This window comes from Moschus berezovskii, chromosome 23, assembly GCF_049115385.1.
Source record: "Moschus berezovskii isolate FMDL1 chromosome 23, NW_MosBer_1.0, whole genome shotgun sequence".
In the NCBI taxonomy this organism is placed as follows: Eukaryota; Metazoa; Chordata; class Mammalia; order Artiodactyla; family Moschidae; genus Moschus; species Moschus berezovskii.
Window position 1 is genome coordinate 36,510,124 of NC_142482.1, and position 26,477 is coordinate 36,536,600.

The following is a 26,477-nucleotide window of genomic DNA, read 5'->3' on the forward strand; positions in this document are numbered from 1 at the left end:
TAAGAATTACTTCCTTTAAAAGAACAGCAATGCTCTTCTGTTGCTACAAGCTGGGAAACAACACACACACATTTTTAAAATCTCAACGTGGAGATTTACTGAGTAGCTAAGAGTCAGGTTATTTTAATACAGGTAACATCTATTTTGACAACTGATACTCTTCTACCTTCTGTTCTTATGGCTAAATGTGGTATTACAGCTGTTGCCGAATCACCTCATTCACCTAATTCCTCTCCCACCTCGTGCCTGTTTCATCAGGTGTGAAGGAGACAGGACAAAAGTCCCATTGACAAAGCATTCGGCCTTCTAAGAAATGCTCTCCTGAGGAGACCTTAGCTCTTCTTCCTACACCACATCAGAAGCTCCCACCTCGTCCTGACTCTCCTGGCCCCTCAGTTCCTTCAGCTCTCATTTGCATAATTTTGTAGTTTTCAACTCTTCACTGACACATTAGACATGTACGTATATCCCCAACCTGGAGGCCTCCAGAGCATCAAGTCCTCTATTTGCACCCGGCACAATACGAGACTTGCTGCCGGTATATAGTTTCATCCAAGTCCTCTGGTATCACTGCTCACTCCCTAGACTGTACTCTCTGGGGCTCTGCCAACAGAATTTGATATTTCACATCTGTGACAAAAACATGAAGATAAAACTGAACTCCCCACTACTGCTTCCTGGTCTCAGGGTGACAGGCCCCCTCAGCAACAAGGTGAAGGAAGCAGCTCCCAGATCTCACAGCTGGGAACCCACACCACCTCTTCTCGGAGCAGCCTCCAATCCATGCGACCCAGCCCCCCATCGAATCACAATTTTTTTCTTTTTATTTAAATAACTTCAAAAGTTTCTCAGAAGCTACCAAAACCATACAGAGGATAGAAGTCTTGCCCTGGACCCTCCACTGACTTCTGTGCAAACAAACAGACCCCAAGGGTTGGACACCAGGTGTTAGGAGGTTTCACAAGAATCCTGTAAGGGGATTTCTTAATGGGCAAGAATTCACCGATTTTGAGGGTCTGACATATTGGGTATTATAAGGAGATCCAATCAGTCCATTCTAGAGGAGATCAATCCTGGATGTTCATTGGAGGGACTGATGCTAAAGCTGAAACTGCAATACTTTGGCCACCTCATGCGACGAGTTGACTCACTGGAAAAGACACTGATGCTGGGAAAGGTTGGGGGCGGGAGGAGAAGGGGACGACGGAGAATGAGATGGCTGGATGGCATCACCGACTCGATGGACATGAGTTTGAGTGAACTCCGGGAGTTGGTGATGGACAGGGAGGCCTGGCGTGCTGTGATTCATGGGGTCGCGGAGAGTCGGACACGACTGAGCGACTGAACTGAACTGAACTGAACTGAACTGAAGGGGATTTGATTCCTGTTCAGAAAAGCCATGTAAAGGATCAACTCTCCTAGACGTTCATACACTGGCCTCCTGTAGCTGCTAAGCTATTCTGAATTGGCAAGGTTTTGGTTTGCAGTTTTAACAGATAAATGCTGATGTCCTTGGGGAAGAAATCAGCCCTGAGAAGGCCTAACCCCCAGAGAGCACAGCAGCCTGCTGCCACCTATTGGTGAGGCGGTGCAAACGGATGCAGCCCATCCCACAGGGTGGAACACTGGAGGAAAATACAATGAAATGTGTCCCCAAAATCACACAGTATAAAGGCCACGTGGAGAGTATAAAAAATGAGTGTTTATTTAATGTCTTGGATGTTTGGGTCAAAACTCCATATGAATCTTAACTGGTGCTACCGCAAAGCAAGCTTTCTAGGCCTGAAGACTTGCCTCAGAGTCTCTCCATCAGCACAGAACCACCGGAGTCTGTTCTAGACCAAAGTGCTGGGGGGTGGAAGCCAACACAACAAGGATGAACAGAAACCAGCTGTGACCCCCTAACATACTCAGAAGCTGTGCTGTCTACAGTGAAGAATGGTGTGGCTTGTTTGGGGCGGGCAGTGGGGATGGGGAGGGACCCTTGTGGTCCAATCTTGTGCAGTGAAGACGCATCGCCTTGGTCCCGTCCACCTTCTCTTGACCCCACGGCGGTTTTCCTGACCTGTCCTCAGGCTTCCACCAAGTCCTGACCCTGCTTGTCACCTGTCCTCCACTTCAGTTCAATCAACACTGACATTCAGGGAATGAAGGCAAAGGCTGGGCTGTGAGGAGGGTGAAGAGGAAACTGGAAGGAACTTTCTTGGCCGGACCTCACAGTGCAAAGACGAGGGCCGCCCTCAGATGAGGAAGACGATGCCCTCGGAGGCCATGACCTGGTTGTCGTCCTGCATCCTGCTCAGCGCAGCCTGGATCTCCGCGGAGGAGAAGGGCTCTTCGTTGTCTCGGTTGACGGATTCCGTGAGGCGATTCATGCCAACCGACTGTGCATGAGCTTCCCGGAACACCTCTAAGAGGGCCGCCTTGAAAGCCTTCAACCTGCCCAGGAAGGGAGAGAGAGTGAAGGAGGAAGCCGCCACAATGATGCCAGAGCCTGTGAGCATCAGTGTCCCCCACAGACTGCCCCTGACAGCCGCTCCGCACGCAAGCTTCCCCCTCAAAGCTAAGCGGTTGTTACAGAGCTTCCTGCCCATCGAGAAATAACAGCCTTTTAAAAACCAAAGGCCGCTGAGGATGTGGGAAACTGGCGTCTGTACTCTGTTAGCAGAAACACAAACTGGGATGACATCTTTGGGAGGCAAGTTAGCCACATGTGCTATAATTCTGAGGTGCATCTCCTTTGACTCTGGGAATCCACTCCTAGAAACCAACCCCACGGCTCCACCCTCACCACTGCAATGACATGTGTTAAGAATGTGCTTTACTGTAAACAGCAGTCTTAGGAAAGCCAGACATCCCTCATCAGAAAACACAAGAACATACACAGTCATACTATGGAAACCCCGCAGTCATTGAAGAGAGACCTTCAAGATTCAGAGAGTGCTTTCAGATATAGTTCATTCGCTGTCCTGGGGGCTGGAGTGACACTTGATCTTAATGTTTTCTCCTAAATACTTTATGATGTGTTTCAACTTTTTTCAGTGAAGACACTGTGTATGTTAAGGTATTAAAAACAAAGAAGCAAATCTTAGCCATGGCGTTCCTTTGGTATCCAGTGAATATAAAGTTTTTAGATAAAAAACTGTTTCTGAACCTCTACTAGTAAAAATTGATTATCTCAAAACAAATGACAACCATCCAGTGAGAAGAAAAAATATACATATTTTGTAAGTATACATACATAACCTTCTGAGAAGACTCCAAGGTTACAGTGAGACACAAATTCTATCCTTGCTCTAAGACTCCTCTTCCAAATGGCACAAGGATATCAGGTTTTAAATTCTCACAGAGAATTATTTATGAAGCAAATGGTAAAACCTCAACAACCGGGGATTCTAAGAATGTATGAGTTTTTTACATAATTTTCATAACTTTTTTCAAGCTTGAAACTGTCATCAGAATATAAAACATTCTAGAAACCCTTGGGTCTCTAGTTTTGAGCTCTGTTGGTAACAGCTTGTCTCCTACCTCCAGGGAAGAGGTCCTTCCCTACTCACCTGGATTCACTCAACTCCACCTTCTGGGACTCCTTGGTCTCCTGTGAGTCAGTGGCCTTTGGAGTGTGCACTTGAAGGGAAAAGGTTACAGAGAGCAGAGGACAAGGTGAAGCCACGTCACGACCCAGAGGCCCCTCCCCACCCCGAGCCTGCAATCCTGGGGCTCACGTGGGCCAGCGACAGCAGCTGCAAGAAAGGCCTGGGGGGGCAGGAGCCCCTGAGCCCACGGGCTCTGGGACGCTCGCGCCAGGATCGGCAAAGAGCACGGCACACCAAGAGGCAGACGAGGGGGCAGGGCTTATTTCCACAGTTCTGCGTTTCCTCAACTCCGGGACACAGGGTCCCAAGCAGGGAGCCGAGGGGGAACCCACAAGCAAACGCCTAACACAGAGTAGGAAAGAGCGGAGAGACCCAGACCACCTTTTCGCCAGTGGGGGCTACTCGCTCACCCTGAGGCATTTCCTCCTCCGTGTTGGTGAAGTCATAGGGGTCATAGGAGTCCCCTTCCTTGGCATCCGAGGGATGGGTCCTCCTCCTAAAACACCAATAGGCCAAACAGAAGGTTGGGCCGGGGCCTGTACAAACCGCTGCCTTTTCTCAAAGAGACCAAAGGTCCATGGACTAGAGCACAAGCAGGCCCTGCTTCCCAAGGCTCTCTCCCTGTCGCCCACCCTCAGAAATTCAGTCTCAGGCCTGAAATGATAATCTGGAGGAAAGACTTCTGAAATGTGAACACAGCAGTCTCCCAGAGCTTCTCTAGCAGGAAAGAGGCCCAAATCCTCACACAGAGGACAAAGGGGGCTGTAACCCTCTCTGTCCAAGTCACTTCCAACCTCCAACCCTCTGCAGCATTGGTCTGGGCAACCCTTCCTGCAGCCTAGCCCCTCCCTGCAACACCCTCCCCAGTCGCAACCAGAGTCTTTCGTCTCCTTCCTCTGCGCCCCATCCAACCTCTTCGTCTTCTGCTCCTGGTCCTCCTGGCTCTTCTCCACTTCATCTTCCGTCTCCGATTCATCCTCACTTCGCTTCTTACGTTTCTTCTCCTTCTCAAGAACCTAGGACCAAGCCACGTGTGGGTGGGCGGGAGGGTCATGGATGCTGGGGACTGAAGAACAGCCCCACCTGCCTGACCACCAGCAGCAGCAGAAAACCCCCTGGGGTTTTTCTGATGCCCTGGCCTTGCTCATCCCTGAGCCAGGACCGGGGGTTGGCTGTGACCCATCTTTAAAACTGCTGGGAGCCATGTGCCACACCCTTCTCAGAGCATGCGCTCCAGGAATGTCCACTGAATACAGAAGTGAATGAGAAAAAGTCTATCCCACAATGCTTAAGTGGAAATACAAGCTATTTCTTTGTAGATTAGGTGTTTAAATTTAAGACAACTCCCACACAAGCAAAGAGATTGTCAAGAAAAGCTCATCAGACCCACAGTTGAACCCCCAAGGGCTACAATCCATCCGACTGGTGGGTGGGGAGAACAAGGTGGAGAAGGGAGTCAAGGCCTCCAGGGACACTGTGTAACAAGACAGACACACACTGTGTCACAGCAGCAGACATGGGGGAACTTTGGGAGGAGCAGCAGGTGTGAAGGACACCTGAAGAAGCTGTCAAGAGGAAGGCCGAGACCCTGGAAACGCATGCTTCTTCAAGGGGCAAAAGGACAGAGGAGCCGTCAGCTGAGGTGCCGCTCATCAGTGAAACCAGAATCTTGTAGGCCTCCAGGGGCTCTGACTTCAGTATTTTAAAGCCTTCCAGCTGGTTCTCACATGCACCAGGGCTGAGAACCACTGCAGAGGGCGGGCACTGGAAAGGCCGCTGCTCTCTGCCAGTGTCACAGATGCCAGTGTCAGCCACGCGTGGCTGGGAGGCCCGAGCACAGACGACCCACGCGGAGGAGCTGCAGGCACAGCACCTGGACACTCACCTTCTTGAAGTAAGCGTACTGGACGAGCTCCACAGCCTCCTCTGCGTCCTGCAGGTCCACGGTCTTGCTCATGCGGGCCTTGGCGTGGGCCGTGGCCAAGCGGATCAGGGTTTCCAGGGTCCTGGCTGTCACTGGAGATGTCTAGGGGGAGAAAACAGGGGGGACCATCCTCCAGAAACCCCGCGGGGTGCCCGTCAAACCCACCTGCACAGGGAGGGAAGTTCAAGCCACCTAGCCAGAAAAACTACATAAAATTCCAAAAGAAAAGTAACCAGGGAAACATGACAGAGACGGTTGAGGAGGGGGGACGAGTTGAACAGGGAAGACAACCAGGTGTCTCCAGCTGGAAGGAGGGCAGTGGGCAAGAACCTTTGCCACAGGGCCTGCCACACACCAGGACCCTGCTTTTATGTTCAGTGTCAGTCATTAATAACCTGGAGAAGCTTTAGAGATGAGGAAAGCTTCAGATACTTTGTCCAGGGTCACACCCACATGTGGGGGGGGGACGGTTATGAGAGGGGTTATCTGAGGGCACTTTCTAAAGCTGGGTGAACCCACTGAGGCCCAGATGATGAGCAACGGTGTAATAGGAAGCCCTTCAGGCCACAGAGGAAAAGCGAAGGAATCACGACACTAAAATGATTCCAGTGCTCCTGGAGTGGGCACTCCCTCCCCGGCCTCATCCTGAGGGGCTCCGGTCCCCACTCTCCAGGTCACCGTCCCAAAGTGCAGGCTCACCCTGGCGGTGTCCGAGCTCATGCTGTCCTGACTGCGCAGGCGTGAGTACTCCTCAGCGATGTAGGCGGCCGACTCCTGCGTCAGCACTGGCTTGATGATTTTGGCCACGTGGATGTATTTCCGCATGAACGCCGCACTCACCATTTTCTCCCTGGAACACACACGAACACACACACACACACACACGGTGAATGTCACTCCCCTGCCCTAGCCTGGGCACCTGCCTGGGGTCCTGGCCTTGCCCCTCCTCGGGGAAGTCAGGGTCACATGACAGGGCAGACATGGCCTGGAACCCAGTGTCACAAACCCTTTTTCTACAGGACATGTACAAAACCCTCTCATGGGTTTTTATTTAATTCTACAGTATTACTTGGTTATTACTTGTGACCTGGGTAGTTTAGGTATTATCTGTCCTACTTTATCAATGGGAGAAGCATGGCTCAGAGAATTTTAAGTGGACTCAAATTTCATTTTCTGACTCCAAATTCTACATTCTTAAACCAGTATGTTTCAAGATTACACAGTGTTTCCTACTGCACCACAGCCAAATATAGAGGAATGCCATGGCTACCCACTCCAGTATTCTTGCCTGGAGAAATTTAGGGACAGAAGAGTCTGGTGGGCTATAGACCACAGGGTCACAAAAAAGTCGGACACAACTGAAGCAACTGAGCACAGCACACCTGTCAGGCTCTGAGAGCTTGACCACAAGTCTTACCCAAATCTACCTGCAGACTTTCCAGTGTTTGTGATCTACCACCGCTTCAACATGCGCTCAAGGGGCCGTGTGATTTATACAACACTTCACATACATGGGTAACAAGACACACCCACCACCGGTTAGGTGGGTCGTCAAAGCCTTCCATTTTAGGAAAAGACCAGAACCTAAGTTTGATCACCCACAAACATTCACAAGGCAGGTGACCATGAAAAATTCTGCGAATCCAGAAAAGAAAACAGGTTCCCATGATGACGACTCCAAGCATGACCCTGGCCTGGGCAGCTCTAATGTGACACACATCTCAGGTTCCCTCCAGGAGAAGGTGTGGAGAATGCTTACTTCTTCTTCTTGACCCCATGCAGAAGGTTGTCATGCTTCTCGTAGATCTGGGTGTCCTGCTGGTCGTCCGGGCTGAAGTTGGGATCATCCGTGGTCAGGATATCCACAGCGCTGCCTAGAGGCATAGCTGAGAAGCCCAAGTTGGGAGAACGGAGAGTAAGAAAGAGCTGAACCCACAGAAAAATCGCTTCTTCTGAAGACAGGCGAGACTCATAAAGGAAGGACCCAGAAGGAAGCAGACACGTGGGCCCCACAAATAAGGAGGCCACTTGGTCCACAGGAGATTCTCAGAGGTGCTCCCAGACTCCGAAATGGACAAGAGACACACCGTAAGAACCAGGGAGGCAGGGGCACCTTCCACATCGTCCCGGATGCCACTACACCCACTGCCCCGGGCTGGGCCTTGGCACGGCCTGTGTCTGGGCGCCCCCCACATCGGTCTGTCCCCCCGCCTCACCGTCACCATCCTGCTCTCCGGGTGCCCTGTAGCGGTGCATTCGGAGGACATGGTCCGAGATCTCCCGGTCCTGCTCAGGATCCATCTGGTCCAGCATGATGAAGAGGAGGTCGAATCGGGATAGCAGTGAGTCCTGCAGCCCAATGTTCTCCATGGGGGTCTTGTACTGATCGTACTGTAGGGGGAAACCGGAGAAAAGGAGCGGGGAGACAACGTCGATCGCAGGAAAGAACAGGAAGCCCAGATCAGTCACGTGAGTGAGAACAGAAGACCAGACCCTCGAATACAAACTGAACAAGCAGCGAAGAAGTAAAGCATTTCAAAGCTTCTGAGAGATGGAATTCATCTCCTCTGCGTGGAGCCCTTCCCTCACCTATGCTCTGTGACCAGAGCCCCAACCTCCCAGCTCCAGTGCCTCTAACAGGCCGAGTGTGGGTCTCAGAGCCAGCCTCCTCCTTCTCAAGCTTTACTCTGCTCTCATTCCCAGGCACATCATCTCTGGAAGATGAGTCCCTCTTTCTACCTGTGAAGAAGACATGATGAGCTGGCTAAGCCAGAAACACCTGAAACCTTGCGCCTCCTTACTCAGAAGGTACTGGATAAAGTCTCAATGAAAATGGGTGATAATCTATAAGCCACAGTATCTTAAGGACCCAGGGAGGTTTTCCTGGGATTCAAGAACTCCTGTACTCTTATCCTTCAACTCTAGGCCTACCACCTGATGGCTCCCCACAGTCAGAGGCCTGACAACCTCGCAGGTAACAATAACGATTCTGATCACATTCACATTTCAAGACCTGCCATTTTCTCCCTACATGTGCCAAATAAATCCTTCAGAATGACATATCACATGTTACCATTAATCTAAAAACCGTACACTTCTCAACCCACACTAACCCATTAGAACCAACCTACAGAGCCTTCCTAAACCATAGCCCCCAGGAGCCCCAATCCAGAGATTTGGATTCAGAGACTCTGGACTGGGGACTGAGCACCTGTATGTTTAAAAATGCCACCAAAACAGGTGTTTTCATGCACTGTGGGATCATAAACTGTCAGCGCACAGCACGGGCTCTGGGTTCAAACCCTCTGTCATTTTCTAGTTTGTGACTCAACCAAGCAACCTTTTGTGCTTTCATTTTATCTGTAAAATGAAGATAATACCTCCCTCCCTCACACAGTTAGTGAATGAAAGGAGATAATAAATGTAAAACATCTGTAAATACTAGTTAACAGTATAACAATGGCACAGTCTTTAAAGGGGGCAAGTTGGCAATCTCTACCAAAAAAATGCATGTAATCCCATTGCCAAGTATTCATCCCTAAATGTTTAACAAAATGCACATTAAGGGCTATTCACTGCAGCTTCAGTCATAATAGCAGGCAGGAAAAAGGGAAAACACCAAATGTCTATCACGTGGAGACTTGCTAAACAAATTATCATACGTCCATACAATGCAATAGTAGACAGCTGCTTTAAAAAAAAAAAATCAATCCCCCTTAAACTAAGCAAACCCCAAGCTGCGTAAATATAAAAGATTACACCTAAGCACATCATAGTCATACCAAGAAACAAAGACAAATAGATTAATTCTTAACAAGGAGATAATGCATTTACTGGCACGCGCTTAAGTTTTGGTTTTCTGAAGCACTCAAGAGCTGTCAGCGGTTTTCTCTTGGTAAATGAACAGGAGCGAGGAGGTGGGCTTCAATCTCCCTATTGTATCTCTCTGCTCTGCTCATAACCCCTCCACCACCTGCACACAGTGCTCTCATTTCAGTGTCAGTGTCCGTTACCTGGGTTGTGAGGCTGCAGATCACTCTGGTTTTCTTCCTCGTATTTTTTAAAATGTGTTTTAAATAACTTTCAAGGGGATTCTGATGTGGGTGAATGGGTGAGGAACCACTGTCCTAAACCAAGGGCAGTAGCAAGATGACGAACTTACTGTAGTCTGTGGTCTGGGTCACCTGGAATAAACTCCACAGCCCAGTTACTCGGCAAAATCAAATGAAGGTGAGGACCACAGCTGAGTGCCTGACTCCACTCACCCTGCCGTAGACCGGGTTGGCAGCTGCCAAAACACTGCAGCGGGCGTTGAGGCGGGCGTGGATGCCGGCCTTGGCGATGGTGACTCGGCCCTGCTCCATCACCTCGTGAATGGCCGTGCGGTCCATGTCTGACATCTTGTCAAACTCATCGATGCAAACCACACCTCGGTCAGCCAGGACCATGGCCCCTGCCTCCAGACGGCGCTCACCTGGAAGGTGGGGAGGGAAAAACACACACTACCATCCAGGTTGTGGAGGACGGGGGGAGCTGTCAATCTACTTCCTAAGCATCTTGCACCATCATGTGAGTGGGAGAATGAAGTGAAGAGGTGTCAGCTTAAGACTTGGAGCAGACCCTGGGGTCATCTGTTTAAGCTCCGATCTGGATAGTACTACTTGTCCCACTTTGATACCTAAGCAGCCAGCCTCCAACGGCCTTCCGTCACAGATTTCCTCTTTGAGTCTCATCTTCTTCAAGCCATTTCCCAACTAGATCTCTGTTCTCTTTTCACTGGCCTTCAAAACCTTTCCTCTAATGTATAAAGTAGTAACAATCTTCATTTTTATCTCTCTTCAAACCTCAGAAGCTTTCTCCTTCAGAACCCTGACAGCCTTCCAGGAGACATTCTTGTCACTAGAGGGCCACCCAAACCATTTACATCGTTCACTCACTGTTGCCAGACACTCAGTCCCCTCCAGGCAGGCCTACTCTAACCTCTCAGGTGTATCTTTCCAACACCAGCCAGGGCCCAGAGCAAGCTCAAAGCATCGATGCTCATCTGACCGCCGGACCTCTGCCAAGGACCCTTCCACCCTTACCTGTTTCCTGGTCTGTGGTGACAGCGGCCGTGAGACCCACACCGGAGGAGCCCCGGCCGGTGGTGGGGATGGCCCGCGGTGCCGTGCAGAGTACATACCGCAGCAGCTGGGACTTGGCGACCGACGGGTCTCCTGTAATGGGATGAGGCAGCGGTGACTCTCGGAAGCCCCCACCCCCACCCCCGGCGCCCCCAGCCAGTGCTGCTTTTCCAGCACAGATCTTGACACAACAGAAATATATAGTAACGGGTTGTTCGTGTTATTTTTTCAATTTTTCCTTTATCATTCCTGGAAGAATAGACATTAAAAAATCAGAAAACCCAAAAATAATAAAGACATAACTTTAAAAATTCATTTCAGACCTCTGCCCTTTAAAGGAACTGAAACACAGCTAGGTACAGACACACACGTTGACCAGATGCCAGATTCCCGCAACCACACCCCACAGGGGAAGACCAGGCAGCTACGCAAGTCCCCACACCGTACCTATGAGAAGAATATTGATGTCCCCACGGATGTGGCTGCCATTCTCGAGGTCTCGCTCCACCCCGCCCAACAGCAAGCAGAGGATGGCCTTCTTGACATAGTCGTGCCCGTGGATGCTGGGCGCCAGTGACCGGGCCAGCTGGTCAAAGATATCCTAGGGGAGGGACAACCATGGAGTAAAAAGCCTAAGGAAACGCCCTGGGGTTGGATGAACGGGCTTCATACTTCAGGCTACAGAAGACGCTTGAAGAAATACTCTGTTTCTAATTGTAAAAGCTTCTTCTCCAAGACTTTCACACTGATCAGAGCATTATCAGAACAGACACAGAGAGAGCCTGGATTCCAACTCCTGCTTGGAGCTTGAATTTTTAAGGAAAACAAAAAAAGTGTTTCCAGGCCCAGAACATTTTGGGTTTAATAAGAATGTGTACTGCGCTTCAGCAGTAACCTTTGTCACACATGCACATATTCTGTTCAGTTCTAAATATGGGCATTCTGTCTTTAAAGACAGAAACTTTTTAAAGAAAAATAAGAGAACTAAAACAAAAATAACATATTTCAAATTTAAATTACAATCCATGTACCACTGATACATCCCATATAGACTTTGTACACTAGTATTCTAACTCCTAATATTTATATTAGGTTCACTTAACAGGGAGCACAACAGAAATATTAAAGAAAAACACCCTTTTGCTTACTGACTCGAAACTAGAAGCTGGCACCAAATACTTCAGAGAAAAAACCTTGACCTTCCTCCTGATCCAGGACAAAGATGACCATGCCCAAAGAAGACCATAACAAATCTATCCCCACCCTCAGATTCCCAGAGGACACCAGACCTTGGAACGGGTTTTACTGAACTTCTTGATCTTGGCTATGTCCTCAGCAGAGAAGGAAGGCTGAACATCCTTGTTCATCTGTTTCACGTTACAGGCAATCAGGACAGTCCTGGGACAGAGAGGAAAGCATGAGGCTGTTTTCAGCTGCTAACACCGAAACCTTCTTAGGCTCCTAACCTTGAATGGCAAATCAAGAAAGAAAGGAAGTAGAGGGGAGGGAGAGGTAGAGGGAAAGAGGAGGTAAGGAAGAAAAAAAAAGAAAAGCTATTCTGAATTCAATCACTGATTCTCTTCAGCTACACTAGTGGTAAAGAACCCGCCTGCTAATGCAGGAGATATAAGAGACGTGGGTTCAATCCCTGCATTGGGAAGATCCCCCGGAGAAGGAAATGGCAACCCACTCCAGGATTCTGGCCTGAAGAATCCCATGGACAGACGAGCCTGGTGGGCTACAGTCCACAGGGTCACAAAGAGTTGGACACGACTGAAGCGACTCGGCACACATGACACAAATACGCTCATGGCGCCTCACCGTGTGAATGTAGCCCCCGCTGACCTACAGGAATGAGTGCACTGGAGGGAGGTAGAAACATGCGAGAAACCCCCAGGCAAGCCAGGAGGCTGTAACCATGAGACCAGTAATTTCAACTCTTAGCAAAAGACAGTTAATCTTGCAGTCAGGCAGTGTCCTGTCCATCTAACGGAACTCTCAGGACGATGGCAAACTGCAGAAAGACTGCCACCAGAACGCACGCTGCCGGCCGCACTCCAGACACCGCAGGACGGACCACGTACCTGAAGGTGCCTGAGGTGTAGCCTCCCTTCTTTCCAGGAAGGCAGCGGTAGGTCCCCACCACCTGCACCCGGTCACCGGGCTTCACTCTGTCCACCAAGTCGTCATCCAGGATGACGTCCACGGAGCGGGGAAGCTGGCCGGCGGGGGCCTTCTCCGGCATTTCCTGGATGGTGATGATCTGGTGGTCCTTGTAGACAGAAAGGCCGTATTCTGTCTCAAGGGGATTGTTTTCCTCATCCTGGAAAAGGCACATGAGCAGCGGTCACCTCAGCCCTGTCTTAGAAACGCCACACATTCATTTTGTTATAAGAAACAAATATAATTCAGAGATACCCTCACAAGATTAGTATCTAGGAACATAAAGCCCCAAGTACCTTCTCCAGTTCTTCACAATCCTGTCCTAGTAACAAACCATCAAATGGAAGGGATGATCTACATACAGCCAGAAGGGACCATGGTTATATTAACACGTACATATTAAGATTGTCACTTCCTCTGTGCTAAGAGTCAGTATTTCCACGCCTAGGTTAATACCCAACACAAATGTTCACCCAAAGCCACATATGACAATGTTCATAGCAGCACTACTCATAATAGCCCCAAACTAGGAAAAATCCAAATGCCATCACCAGGATGGTTAAATAAGTGTGTTACATCCACACAAGTGAACATGAAGCAGCAATCAGTGTATGGAGTGCACCTATACACATGGATGAATCTCAAAAACATACACTGAACAAAAGAAGCCTGACACAGACAAGCGTTTAAACATAAAAACAGAGAAAATTACTTGTAACTACTGCAGATGTCAGGATCTCGAGGGCAGAGTGGCCTCAAGAGGGACTTCTTCTGAATGCTAGTAAGGTGCTGCTTCCTGATTTGGATGGTTGATTTTATGGTATATTCATCTTGTGAAATTTCCCTGAGCTGTACACTCAATGTAAGCTTTTCTGTTCACTGTGTGTGGTGCGTGCTGTGCTCAGTCACGCCCAACTCTTTGTGACCCCCTGGACTGTAGACCATCAGACTCCTCTGTCCACGGGATTTTCCAGGCAAGGATGCTGGAGTGGGTTGCCATTACCTTCTCCAGCGTTCTGTATATTAAACTTGAATAAAAAACATTTTAAAGTTTTACTTCCTTGCCATTTAAATTTTCTAAAAACACAACACCTATCATTTAACAGAGTGCCTACTATATGCAAGGCACTGTGGTGTAACTTCACAAAATTATCCCGTGGGATCATCCTCACAACTCAGTTCCCAAAGCAGGCCTTTTTCATGTTTTACATTAAGGAAACTAAAGCTGGGAGACGTTAAAGAAGTTCCCCACGGTGATCACCAAAGACCATGCTCTTCAGAACCACGCTGGACGGTCTCCAGCACACCTCGTCTGGTGTATATCAGGTCCTGAGCTAAGAAGTTTGGCCACAGCAATCAGGAGAGTACGCCCTGAGTAATTCCAGGAGAATAAATTATGGAAAGTAGGGATCCTAATGAAAAAGACAGCTGGGTGCCTCAGAAAATGCAAGTGGCCTGCGAGTAAAGAGACAGGGTCCGAGTCCTTGGGGCCATCTGTACTGGAACATAGCAAGTCATTCCACCTCTCCGACCTTCACATTTCACCTGAAACAGGCTAAACGGCTCTCAAGTACAACTCAGTTACAATTTCAAGAGACTCAACCTGGCTTATATGTTGATTCCTTCACCAGGTGATAAAACTGAAGACAAGCACTGAGTCTTCTTTATATCTGTGTTCTCCTCAGCGCCTGACAATCCTTTGGATACAGTCGCTCTAAATTAACACTGGATGGCAGAAACTTTTAAAAATTACCAGTTTTAGAGAGATGCAAGATAATTTGGAACCAGGATATTAATGATTTCTCATCTTGACTATTTTTTTTTCAATTCTAACATAAAATGAATTTGACTGGAAAGGGAAACGGCTACTGGGAAGCAATTTGCTACTGTTACAGTTACCTGTACATTCTTTGTTTAATTGAAAAACTAGAAATGAAGGTGAAGAATTTAAGACAGAGTACTGATTGGATGATTAGCATTGGCTTTTACCTTTTTGTTCTAACAGCAGGAAAATCATTTCTTTATATCCCCCTCCTTCACCTGTATCAATTTTGTTTTCTACTGTTAATTACATTATATATTTATAGTTCTTTGCTTACTGTTGTGCATATACTGGCAATAAAAACATTACTTGAAAAAAAAATCTGATGGCAGGGACAGAATGAGTTCAGACATCAAATAATCAATATTAATCGTCTTCTTTTGTCTCATTAAGTAAGAAGGCCTTACACCATCCTCAGGTCAAATCAGTCTGAACACCAAGACTAAAATTATGCTCTACGCCAACCTTATCTCAAACCCAGAGTAAAAACATTTGCAGAGACTTCAGAGTAACATGACTGTATTAAGTATTTTTAAATATTACTCTAAGTAGATTATGAAATCATGATACTTTAACTTTGCTAAAAGATAAATGTACCTGAGGTGACCTTTTTCCTTCCTTCAACTCTTCCTTAATTTTCCAAATTTTTTAAGAGAATATTTTCCTTAAAAGAAAAATTGTGGACTTTTCATCTTAAACTATGGCTAGCAATCTTCCTTCAAATTAATCCTTACTTTTCACCCTATTCACATCTAGAGGAAGACTTTAAATACTACCTAATTACTCGCATTAAAAAACAACTTTGAACCCAACCTCTGAAGAAGTCCGACTAATTCATTCCCCTCACCTTGGTGGGATAGACGGAGCTGGAAGGAAAGGCCACCAGGGTGGTGAGATCAGAATAACGTCGCTCTATGGTCTTCTTGGTAGCAGGACAGTAGTGGACACTGCGGACGACTTTGGGATGAACTAGAGAGCCTAGGAATAGAAAGTCACCCAGCTAAACGGTGAGAAAGGGATCTGACACAGGCGAGTCCATGATGACTCCAAATTATGTTCTTCCAACTAGTCAGGCTATCCCAATACTACTACTACTGCTGCTGCTGCTAAGTCACTTCAGTCGTGTCCGACTCTGTGTGACCCCATAGATGGAAGCCCACCAGGCTCCCCCGTCCCTGGGATTCTCCAGGCAAGAACACTGGAGTGGGTTGCCATTTCCTTCTCCAATACTAGCTGTCGTTAATTCATTTTTATATTTACACATAGAATAACACCATATCCACATAAAACCTTAAAGTACCGCTGATCCCGACCAAGCAGCAGGAGGAATTCAGGGTCAGAATGAGGAGACTGCCAAGAGCCAAGACTCCCCCATTCTCAGCAGAGTCACCATTCCGCTGGCACAGGTGGTCACTCAAAGCTCCCCTAGTTATTGTGCGACACTTGAGTTCCTTCAAGTTTCACCCGGTAATTTCAGTGCTCCACCTTTTTGAAGCCATAAGCTCCCCAAGCTCAGAGAAGGCCATGGCACCCCACTCCAGTACTCTTGCCTGGAAAATCCCAAGGACAGAGGAGCATGGTAGGCTGCAGTCCATGAGGTTGCCAAGAGTCAGACACAACTGAGCGACTTCACTTTCACTTTTCAGTTTCATGCATTGGAGAAGGAAATGGCAACCCACTCCAGTGTTCTTGCCTGAAGAATCCCAGGGACGGGGGAGCCTGGTGGGAGGCCGTCTATGGGGTTGCACAGAGTCGGACACGACTGAAGCGACTTAGCAGCAGCAGCAGCAGCAGCAAGCTTCCCAACTCTATTCTGCCTCTCCTGCCTTCCATACCCCCAAGTCTACCCCACCTCCATTCTGCAGGTCTCCAACTGTAGCCCACTTACATTTAGTAACAATGCCCTCCAAACAGACAACACAGCTCAGGAAGCAGGAGCTAAGGGTCCGAGGAGAGACGTGCTTGGAGCCGAAGCTGCCCTCCAAACCTATGTAGAACTCCTCGTACTGCTTGGCATACGTAGCATCAATGGAGGCCACGAAATCCTTCAAGGCCCTCTGGAAGGCAACCAGCTCCTCAAAGGCATTGCTCAGGAGGCTGCAGAGAATCATCAGGCAGAGATGGCAGAATTCAAAAAACGTGACCCACAAAACAGAAGTGGACATTCTTACTTTATCAAAGCTTAGGAGTGAAAATCTAGATTCTACTTTCTCCTACCATCCTACAAGGCCCAGTAAAATACATCAGAGCTGCAGGCCAATTTTAACTCAGTGATGGGAAAATGATACTCAGTTAAACATGGAAGGAGAGGAAAATGCCCACCACCTACTTTGTGAAGAAGTAAAAAACATAGAAGCAGGTGAGGGTGAGGTACTAAGGGCTTCCTGGTCAAACATATTTCATCCAGGTCCTCCCCTGGGAAGCCTGCTCCAACCTGGGGAAGAGAAAGGAGCCATTCTCACTCAGGACTAGGGATGTGCTCTTGGAAACTCACCGGTTAGCTCTCTTCTCGTTTTTCCTACGCAAGTCATTCACGTTGACAATCAACCGGTACTGGTTGTCACTAATCAGCTCCCGAACTTTGCTCTGATAAATTCCCTGGTCTTCCTGCAAAATAACCACCACATGTTACAGCAGCTCACAAATTCAAAAACTGGATGTTTTCCAAGAAAGGCAGCTCTCACAGCAAGATAAATATATCAATCTCTGTGGCAGACCTGAGCCCCCATTTCACCCACATTTTCACTCATTAGCTTCAGATTCCAAATACACCCTAAAAAGCCAATGTATAAATTATAACGACTTCCTCATGGTTATTATTCCTATTATCACCAACAGCTCTTCTTTGTGCATCCCTTCTCAACTTTTAATGGGGAATTAAAACGAGCTCATAAGAAGTCTAAAAAGACAAGTAAAAATCTTGTCAAAATGTAAACTAAAGGGATTTTTAATATATCAAAGTAACTTTCCGTTGCAGAATCTTGTAGGAAATTAAAATATTGTATTTCCCTATCATCTGTATAACAGAAAAGGAGTTTTCATATAAGGGACCTAGGAGTTGGGAGCCTTAGTTACATTTACAAACACAGCACTATCAGTCCTTCAAGATGCTTTACCAATATTCCATGGTAGTCAATCCTAAATTGCCTATAAAATCCCCTTTATTTGCGTACCAACCCTCTTTCTCCGCTTCCCATCAGGTATGGAAAAAGAATGAGGCCAAATTAGAAAGTCCTTTTCTCCGTGTAATAAGTCAGTCACTAAAGCCTGGGGACCCTATAACGCGGCGGGTCACTACTGTTTTCCCGCGGTCCTTTCCCCACTCTCCCCGCAAATTAAGAGAGTAGGGGACGATCTCTAAAAGGTCAACGCGGGCTTTACACTTGGTTTGCACTTGGAGAAAACCTGTTGATTTTCGCGAGACCTAGCCACCATTTGTACTCGAGAGAAAAATTACAGGATCGCTCTTAACCACCGACTCCGCCGCCAGGAAAGCTACCAGATCGGGGAGGAAGGTCCCGAGCAGCCGCCCCTCCGCCGTAGACTGGAGCCCCGCGGTCGCCCTTGGCCCCTAGTGTCTCCGCGGCCTTCCTCGGCTCCTGCGCGGCCCCTGGGCCTCCGAGCGCCCTAATTTCGTGACTCGGCGCCTCTCTCACCTCGTCGTCCAGGAAGTCCAGGTAGTCTCTCTGCGCCTCTCGCAGCTCCACATCGTCCAGCACCACGGTCCCCGCCATGCTCGCCGCCCGGGAATTTCTGCGCGGAGGGCCTTTGGCTGTCAAGCCCCGGCGCGAAAAGTTCCCAACTTTTCCCGCCAAGAAAAGTAACCTCAAGGAGGGGGCGGGGTAGCGTGGAGCGAGTGTACATTTCGATTGGCTGATTTTCTTACGCTACAACAGCGAGCATCCAATCGAGAGCTGCTTCTTTTCCGGGTTTTCCGCGCGGCGTCTCGCGGTGGCGGGAAATGTTCCATCCGGCGCCCGCCCCTCTCCGCCCTTACTGACGGGAAAGCGGACCAATTGGACGAGAGGATGCTCGCGAAACCCGGTCATTGGAGAGCCCGCGAGATCCTGGAGCTGCATTCTGGGAGTTGTAGTCGTCCCTTTTTCCCTGTAATTTTACAGATGTTCGTGGGGTTTTTTTCAAGTTGTGGTTACCTGACCTGCTGAAGAAACTCCAGTACTTTGGCCACCAAGACTCTGATGCTGGGAAGGATTGGGGGCGGGAGGAGAAGGGGACGACAGAGAGTGAGATGGCTGGATGGCATCACCGACTCGATGGACATGAGTCTGAGTGAACTCCTGGAGTTGGTGATGGACAGGGAGGCCTGGCGTGCTGTGATTCATGGGGTCGCGGAGAGTCGGACACGACTGAGCGACTGAACTGAACTGACCTGCTGAAGACTAAGGAAACTCAGCCCCGCTGTTGGACTGAAAGTAGTTGAGACGTCAGAGAACAGAGGTTTAGAACGCAGGGCGATAAAAACATAAAGGCAAGTCGTTTAAAAAATATATTCAAATCAGTTGTGCATGGATATGTTTTTCAGTCAACCAGTCTCTAGTGGTATCCGGGGGGAGAAGTGAATTTCGAGAATCTGAGGTGAAAATAGAATCATAACATCTTTGGAGAAGTTCTGTAGTTCAGTGACTCGTTTGCTAACTGAATACCGGGGCCTGAAGTACCTCATAAAAATATCAAGCCGCAGAGGAGGGAAAAAATGAGAGAAAAATTGTCGGGATGTTACCGACTCTCACCCTCACTTCCCGCTGCCCTCCGAGATGGCCTTATATATGTTACACGAAATTGTGGACGTAATTACTACACCATCCTACTTGCAAGCGGGTGAGTTAAAGGCTTTCTCCCCTTATTCAGTTCAGTTCAGTCGCTCAGTCGTGTCCGACTCTCCGCGACCCCATGAATCACAGCACGCCAGGCCTCCCTGTCCATCACCAACTCCCAGAGTTCACTCAAACTCATGTCCATCGAGTCAGTAATGCCATCCAGCCATCTCATCCTCTGTCGTCCCCTTCTCCTCCTGCCCCCAATCCCTCCCAGCATCAGGGTCTTTTCCAGTGAGTCAACTCTTTGCATGAGGTGGCCAAAGTATTGGCGTTTCAGCATCAGCCCTTCCAATGAACACGCAGGACTGATCTCCTTTAGAATGGACTGGTTGGATCTCCTTGAGTCCAAGGACTCTCTCCCCTTAATAGAAGGTAACAAGTTCTTTTTTAAAAGCTTAGTTTATTGAAAGATAATTAGGAGAAACAAAAAAAAGGTATTTTGAGCCTCTTAAGTATCGATTAATAGTTAAAATACAGCAAATTTGAAATTATAAATAATTAAAAGACCAATTGCATATTTGTTTATATATTTAGTTACATTTTTTTAATATAAAACATACTATTTTATTTTAACCATAGTTAAAGCTATTTTAACCATAGTTAACTGTACAGTTCAGTGGTACTAAGTATATTAACGTTGTTGTGCAACTCTCTCCATCATCCACCTCCCGAATTTTTCACCTTCCTAAACTGAAACTCTGTCCCCACTAAACACTAAGTCCCATTCCCCTTCCACAACCCCCATTCCTGGGTCCGGAATCTACCAATGTATTTTCTTTTTATTATTATTATTATTTTAAATTTTAATTGGAGGCTAATTACTCTACAATATTGTATTGGTTTTGCCATACATTGACATGAATCCGCCCCGGGTGTACCTGTGTTCCCCATCTTGAACCCCCCTCCCACCTCCCTTCCCATATTATTCCTCTGGGTCATCCCAGTGCACCAGCCCCGAGCATCCTGTATCATGCATCAAACCTGGACTGGCGATTCGTTTCACATATGATAATATACATGTTTCATTGCCATTCTCCCAAATCATCCCACCCTTGCCCTCTCCCACAGAGTCCAAAAGACTGTTCTATACATCTATATCTCTTTTGCTGTCTCACATATAGGGTTATCCATTACCATCTTTCTAATTTCCATATATATGCGTTAGTATACAGGAGTACATAAAGGTTGTATATTGTCACCGTGCTTATTTAACTTATATGCAGAGTACATCATGAGGAACGCTGGGCTGGAAGAAGCACAAGCTGGAATCAAGATTGCTGGGAGAAATATCAATAACCTCAGATATGCAGATGACACCACCCTTATGGCAGAAAGTGAAGAGGAACTCAAAAGCCTCTTGATGAAAGTGAAAGAGGAAAGTGAAAAGGTTGGCTTGAAGCTCAACATTCAGAAAACAAAGATCATGGCATCTGGTCCCATCACTTCATGAGAAATAGGTGGGGAAACAGCAGAAACAGTGTCAGACTTTATTTTTTTGGGCTCCAAAATCACTGCGGATGCTGATTGCAGCCATGAAATTAAAAGACGCTTACTCCTTGGAAGGAAAGTTATGACCAAACTAGATAGTATATTAAAAAGCAGAGACATTTTGCCAACCAAGGTCCATCTAGTCAAGGCTATGGTTTTTCCCGTGCTCATGTATGGATGTGAGAGTTGGACTGTGAAGAAAGCTGAACGCCAAAGAATTAATGCTTTTGAACTGTGGTGCTGGAGAAGACTCTTGAGAGTCCCTTGGACTGCAAGGAGATCCAACCAGTCCATTCTAAAGGAGATCAGTCCTGGATGTTCATTGGAAGGACTGATGCTAAAGCTGAAACTCCAATACTTTGACCACCTCATGTGACGAGTTGACTCACCGGAAAAGAGTCTGATGCTGGGAGGGATTGGGGGCAGGAGGAGAAGGGGACGACAGAGAATGAGATGGCTGGATGGCATCACCGACTCTGTGGACATGAGTTTGAGTAATTCCGGGAGTTGGTGATGGACAGGGAGGCCTGGCGTGCTGTGATTCATGGGGTCGCAAAGAGTCGGACACGACTGAGCGACTGAACTGAACTGATACTGTATTTGTGTTTTTCTTTCTGGCTTACTTCACTCTGTATAATAGGCTCCAGTTTCATCCACCTCATTAGAACTGATTCAAATGTATTCTTTTTAATGGCTGAGTAATATTCCTTTGTGTATATGTAGCACAGCTTTCTTATCCATTCATCTGCTGATGGACATCTGGGTTGCTTCCATGTCCTGGCTATTATAAACAGTGCTGCGATGAACATTGGGGTACATGTGTCTCTTTCAATTCGGGTTTCCTCGGTGTGTATGCCCAGAAGTGGATTTGCTGGGTCGTATGGCAGTTCTATTTCCAGTTTTTTAAGGAATCTTCACACTGTTCTCCATAGTGGCTGTACTAGTTTGCAGTCCCACCAACAGTGTAAGAGGGTTCCCTATTCTCCACACCTTCTCCAGCATTTATTGCTTGTAGACTTTTGGATAGCAGCCATTCTGACTGGCGTGAGATGGTGCCTCATTGTGGTTTTGATTTGCATTTCTCTGATTATGAGTGATGGTGAGCATCTTTTCATATGTTTGTTAGCCATCTGTATGTCTTCTTTGGAGAAATGTCTGTTTAGTTCTTTGGCCCATTTTTTGACTGGGTTGTTTATTTTTTTGGAATTGAGCTGCAGGAGTTGCGTGTATACTTTTGAGATCAATTCTTTGTCAGTTGCTTCATTTGCTATTATTTTCTCCCATTCTGAAGGCTGTCTTTTCACCTTGCTTATAGTTTCCTTTGCTGTGCAGAAGCTTTTAATTTTAATTAGGTCCCATTTGTTTATTTTTGCTGTCGGAGAGAGTTTTGCCTATGTCCTCCTCTAGGAGTTTATTATAGTTTCTGGTCTTAGATCTTTAATCCATTTTGAGTTTATTTTTGTGTATGGTGTTAGGGAATGTTCTAGTTTTATTCTTTTACAAGTGGTTGACCAGATTTCCCAGCACCACTTGTTAAAGAGATTGTCTTTTCTCCATTGAATATTCTTGCCTCCTTTGTCAAAAATAAGGTATCCATAGGTGCGTGGATTTATCTCTGGACTTTATATTTTGTTCCATTGATCTATATTTCTGTCTATATGCCAGTACCATACTGTCTTGATGACTGTGGCTTTGTAGTAGAGCCTGAAGTGTGGCAGGTTGATTCCTCCAGTTCCATTCTTCTTTCTCAAGATTGCTTTGGCTATTCGAGGTTTTTTGTATTTCCATACAAATTGTGAAATTACTTGTTCTAGCTCTGTGAAAAATACCATTGGTAGCTTGATAGGGATTACATTGAATCTATAGATTACTTTGGGTAGTATATTCATTTTCACAATATTAATTCTTCCAATCCACGAACACAGTATATTTCTCCATCTATTGGTTCCATTTTTGAGGTATAATTTATAAATTACAATAAAATGCACAAATCTTACATGTACAGCTCAATGAATTTTTATTATGTATACACCCCTGTAACCACTTAGTGCACAGTAAGGAGCAGCCCCCCTGCATGTGTTCTTAATTTAATGAACAGGACTAGACATTTGGTAACTATATCTGAAATTTCAACCAATAATTATTAAATTATGTTTGAAAGTCTTCAGGACTCACTGTACACTTAAATATAATCTACCCAAGCAAAATGTATATGCCAGCTATTTGTATGTGTGTATTCTTAGTTATTACACAGTTTATAGTTAGCGTATTTTTTGTGTCATCCTAGCGGGCAGATAACATCGATCCTTAGTCAAAGGAAAAAGGCTGTCATCTGCTTACCTGCTTTTGTTTATAAAGGAAGAAAAAGGAAGGAGTTCTAGATGAGGATTCTGTTTGCAAGTGTAGTAAGAGATAATTATTTATTAACTTGCGAATGCTTTTATCACTTGATGTTAACTGTCAATTTATGACTATATTGAAGGCGATGCTGACAATGTCCTCTGCTCTGAATTCAACTCGAAATTAACACTAAAAGAACCAGGAAGCTTAGTTCAAATAAGATAAAAAAAAAAAAAATCAAGTTATTTGCAATGGAAAGTTCAAAAGAGTAGAAATATGAAAACCAAATCTTACGTTTCCTTTTTTTTTTTTTTTGGCCCTACTGTGGGACTTAAGGGATATAGTCCCTTGACCAGGGATTGAACCCAGGCCCCGAGCAGTGAAATCGTAGAGTCCTATGCACTGAACCAGCAGGGAATTCCCAACAATTTCATTTAGAATTGTGGAATTCTGCACATAGAACCTGGAGAAGGCAATGGCAACACACTCCAGTACTCTTGCCTGGAAAATCCCAGGGACGGAGGAGCCTGGTAGGCTGCGGTCCATGAGATCGTGAAGAGTCGGACACGACTGAGCGCCTTCACTTTCACTTTTCACTTTCACACATTGGAGAAGTGTTCTTGCCTGGAGAATCCCAGGGACGGCGGAGCCTGGTGGTCTGCCATCTATGGGGTCACACAGAGTCAGACACGACTGAAGCAACTTAGCAGCAGCAGCACATAGAACCATTCTGGATAAAGCCTGGATTTACTTTAATGTCATTATCCTCAGCTATGAAAGATTTTCAGATTTTTTTTAAGTTTTCATTTTATACTGGAGCATAGTTGATTAACAATGTTATGTTAGTTTTAGATGTACTGCAGAGTGATTCAGATATACATATATGTGTTTCTATTGCTTTCCCATTTAGGTTATTACAGAATACTGCACAGAGTTCCCTGTGCTCTATAGTAAGTCCTTGTCGGTGACATTCAGATATTTAGTCTGTATTATCTTCCTTTCATTAAGGAGTAAGATCTTTGAGCTGAGAAAGTGTATTTCCTTCATTATGCTCTGCTTCTCCAAACTGTTCAGAAGGGACAATCAATCACATTGTTGCTTAAAAAAAAAAAGTTGGGGCATTTGTATGTATGTCACATAGAGTCCAGCAGAGCCAGTGGCCCTCCTCTACTTACCAATAATGAAAAAACAGGTGTCATCTGATGAATCTGGGCATCTGTGGGTTCCATTTTTGCTCAGATTCTTGCTTTCTCTCTGCATCTTTTTTCTCCACCCTAGACCTTGGTAGACCTAAACCAGTCTCCAAAGCTGAAGAAACACTAGGGGGCTCCTTGTAGAACAAAAGTATGCAGGAAGTCAGTGAAAAACAGATTGCAAAGTATAGGTAATACTTCAATTTTCCCTTGTCTTCTAGGAGCAAAAGATACCCATAGGCACAGAACAAACCCATAATAAATATACTAAATGATATATAACTTTATTCAAACCAATGAACAATATTATAAGTTGCAGAGCTTTTTAAACAACACTTATGATTAATAACTAGTTTTAACAGCACAGGGAATATAGTCAATAATACCGTAATAACTTTGGTGACAAATGGTAACTTGACTTATCCTGGGGATCATTTTGTAATTTATAAAATAGATCACTGTGTTGTACCCTTGAACTTAGTATTGTAAGTCAATTATACTTCAGTTTTTAAAATAAATAAAAATTATTTGGAACACACAAAACCCCAGCTTTAGGCACTCAGGAAAGTGCTAGAATCCATTACAGCTTTTTGACATTACCTCAAAGACCACTAAATTTTGGAGGTCAAAAACTGCACCTCTAGGTGTCAGATCAGCTTAAAGGAAAACCTAGGAGTCCAGACTTTCCCTGATGAAGCATATCTATTCTCTTCTGTATCATAACCTTCTCCCAATGCTGGAGGTCAAGAGGGGGCTTCCCTGGGCTCAGTGGTAAAGAATCTGCCTACCAAGAAGGAGACGCAGGTTCAATCCCTGGGTCAGAAAGATTCCCTGGAGAAGGAAATGGCAACCCACTTCAATATTCTTGCCTGGGAAATCCATGGACAGAGGAGCCTGGCAGGCTACAGTCTTTGGGGGTTGCAGAAGAGTCAGACGTGACTTAATGACTAAGTAGGAGTAGCATCTGTATGTGTCTTGTAACATTTGCTTATTCATTCATTTAATCAATTGCATGTAAGCTATGTATGAGACAGTAAATTATATATAATTTATAATCGGTTTTTATTCTATCTTTCAAGTAAACCATACATCATTATTTTGAAGTTGCAAAATATTTAAAATACTTGTCTTTATTCAGCTTTGAGATGAATTCAGCTTTGAGATGCTGGTATATATTCATACTGTAAATAACACCACTGGTATTTTATTATATGCAAGATATTTAGGGGGATACAAAGGTAAGATGAAACATGTACAATCCAGTATCTAAAATAAGGCACAAACATTAATAACCATGAGAAAAGGCACAGTGTTTTAGCATGGTGCAGGGTGGCATATGTATTAAAAGAGGCAGATTTTTATGCATATGTTTTTGAGGCACCTTGCAGTACAAGCTGCAGATACAAATTTGCACAGGTGTGATGAGGGGAAGCAAAAGAAAGAGGGTAGTATTTGATTTGAGGATCAAATGGTGGGCAGTAGTTCTTCTAGGGACATGTGACAGCAGTGACATTCTAAGCAAAATGTGAAGGCAGCATTGACTGGGAGAGGCTGAGGTGGATGGAATGAAGGGTTAGTGGGACAGGTGGGGGCAGGATAGAACTGGAAGCAATCAGGTGTATCCAGCCTGACTGTAGAGGACATTGACCAGCAGGGAAAGGAGATTGTGCTTCAGGTAGTAGGCAAGAGGGAGCCATGGATAGCCTTTGAGCAAAAGAGAGACAGTATTAAATTTTTGCATCAGGAAGACTAATGAAGACAGATCATGTGCAAAATGGATTGTTTTATTCAGATAAAAAGAAAGGAGGCCTGGAAAAGGTATTCAAAGAAGGGATAGAAAGAAGAGGATGAGAGTGAGATATTCCAGAGTAAAAAAGTGGACAGATCTAAAAGCTGTTTGGATGAAGTGAGAATTAGGGGGAGAGAGAGATAAACATTACCTATATGTAGAATAAATACATTCTTACACACAGTGCCTCAAGGACTTACA

General features: G+C 46.0%; 1 protein-coding gene across 2 annotated transcripts; it reads right to left on the minus strand.

Annotated features, from left to right (window-relative positions):
- Nucleotides 1–1,682: 1,682 nt before the first annotated feature.
- On the minus strand, nucleotides 1,683–18,569 carry MCM3 (minichromosome maintenance complex component 3). 2 transcript variants are annotated; one of them, XM_055406852.2, is made up of 17 exons: nucleotides 18,285–18,569; nucleotides 17,123–17,235; nucleotides 16,517–16,725; nucleotides 15,476–15,606; nucleotides 12,728–12,966; nucleotides 11,933–12,041; nucleotides 11,091–11,244; nucleotides 10,605–10,736; nucleotides 9,786–9,994; nucleotides 7,737–7,911; nucleotides 7,280–7,406; nucleotides 6,220–6,370; nucleotides 5,482–5,622; nucleotides 4,509–4,612; nucleotides 4,007–4,092; nucleotides 3,558–3,627; nucleotides 1,683–2,439 (listed from the first exon to the last, which is right to left on the minus strand). In XM_055406852.2, the coding sequence occupies exons 1-17, from the start codon at nucleotides 18,360–18,362 to the stop codon at nucleotides 2,241–2,243; spliced, it is 2,427 nt and encodes an 808-aa protein (XP_055262827.2). In that variant the 5' UTR covers nucleotides 18,363–18,569; the 3' UTR covers nucleotides 1,683–2,240. The 2 variants fall into 2 exon arrangements, with proteins under 2 accessions (XP_055262827.2, XP_088687280.1); XM_088831154.1 differs by lacking the exon at nucleotides 17,123–17,235.
- Nucleotides 18,570–26,477: the final 7,908 nt, after the last annotated feature.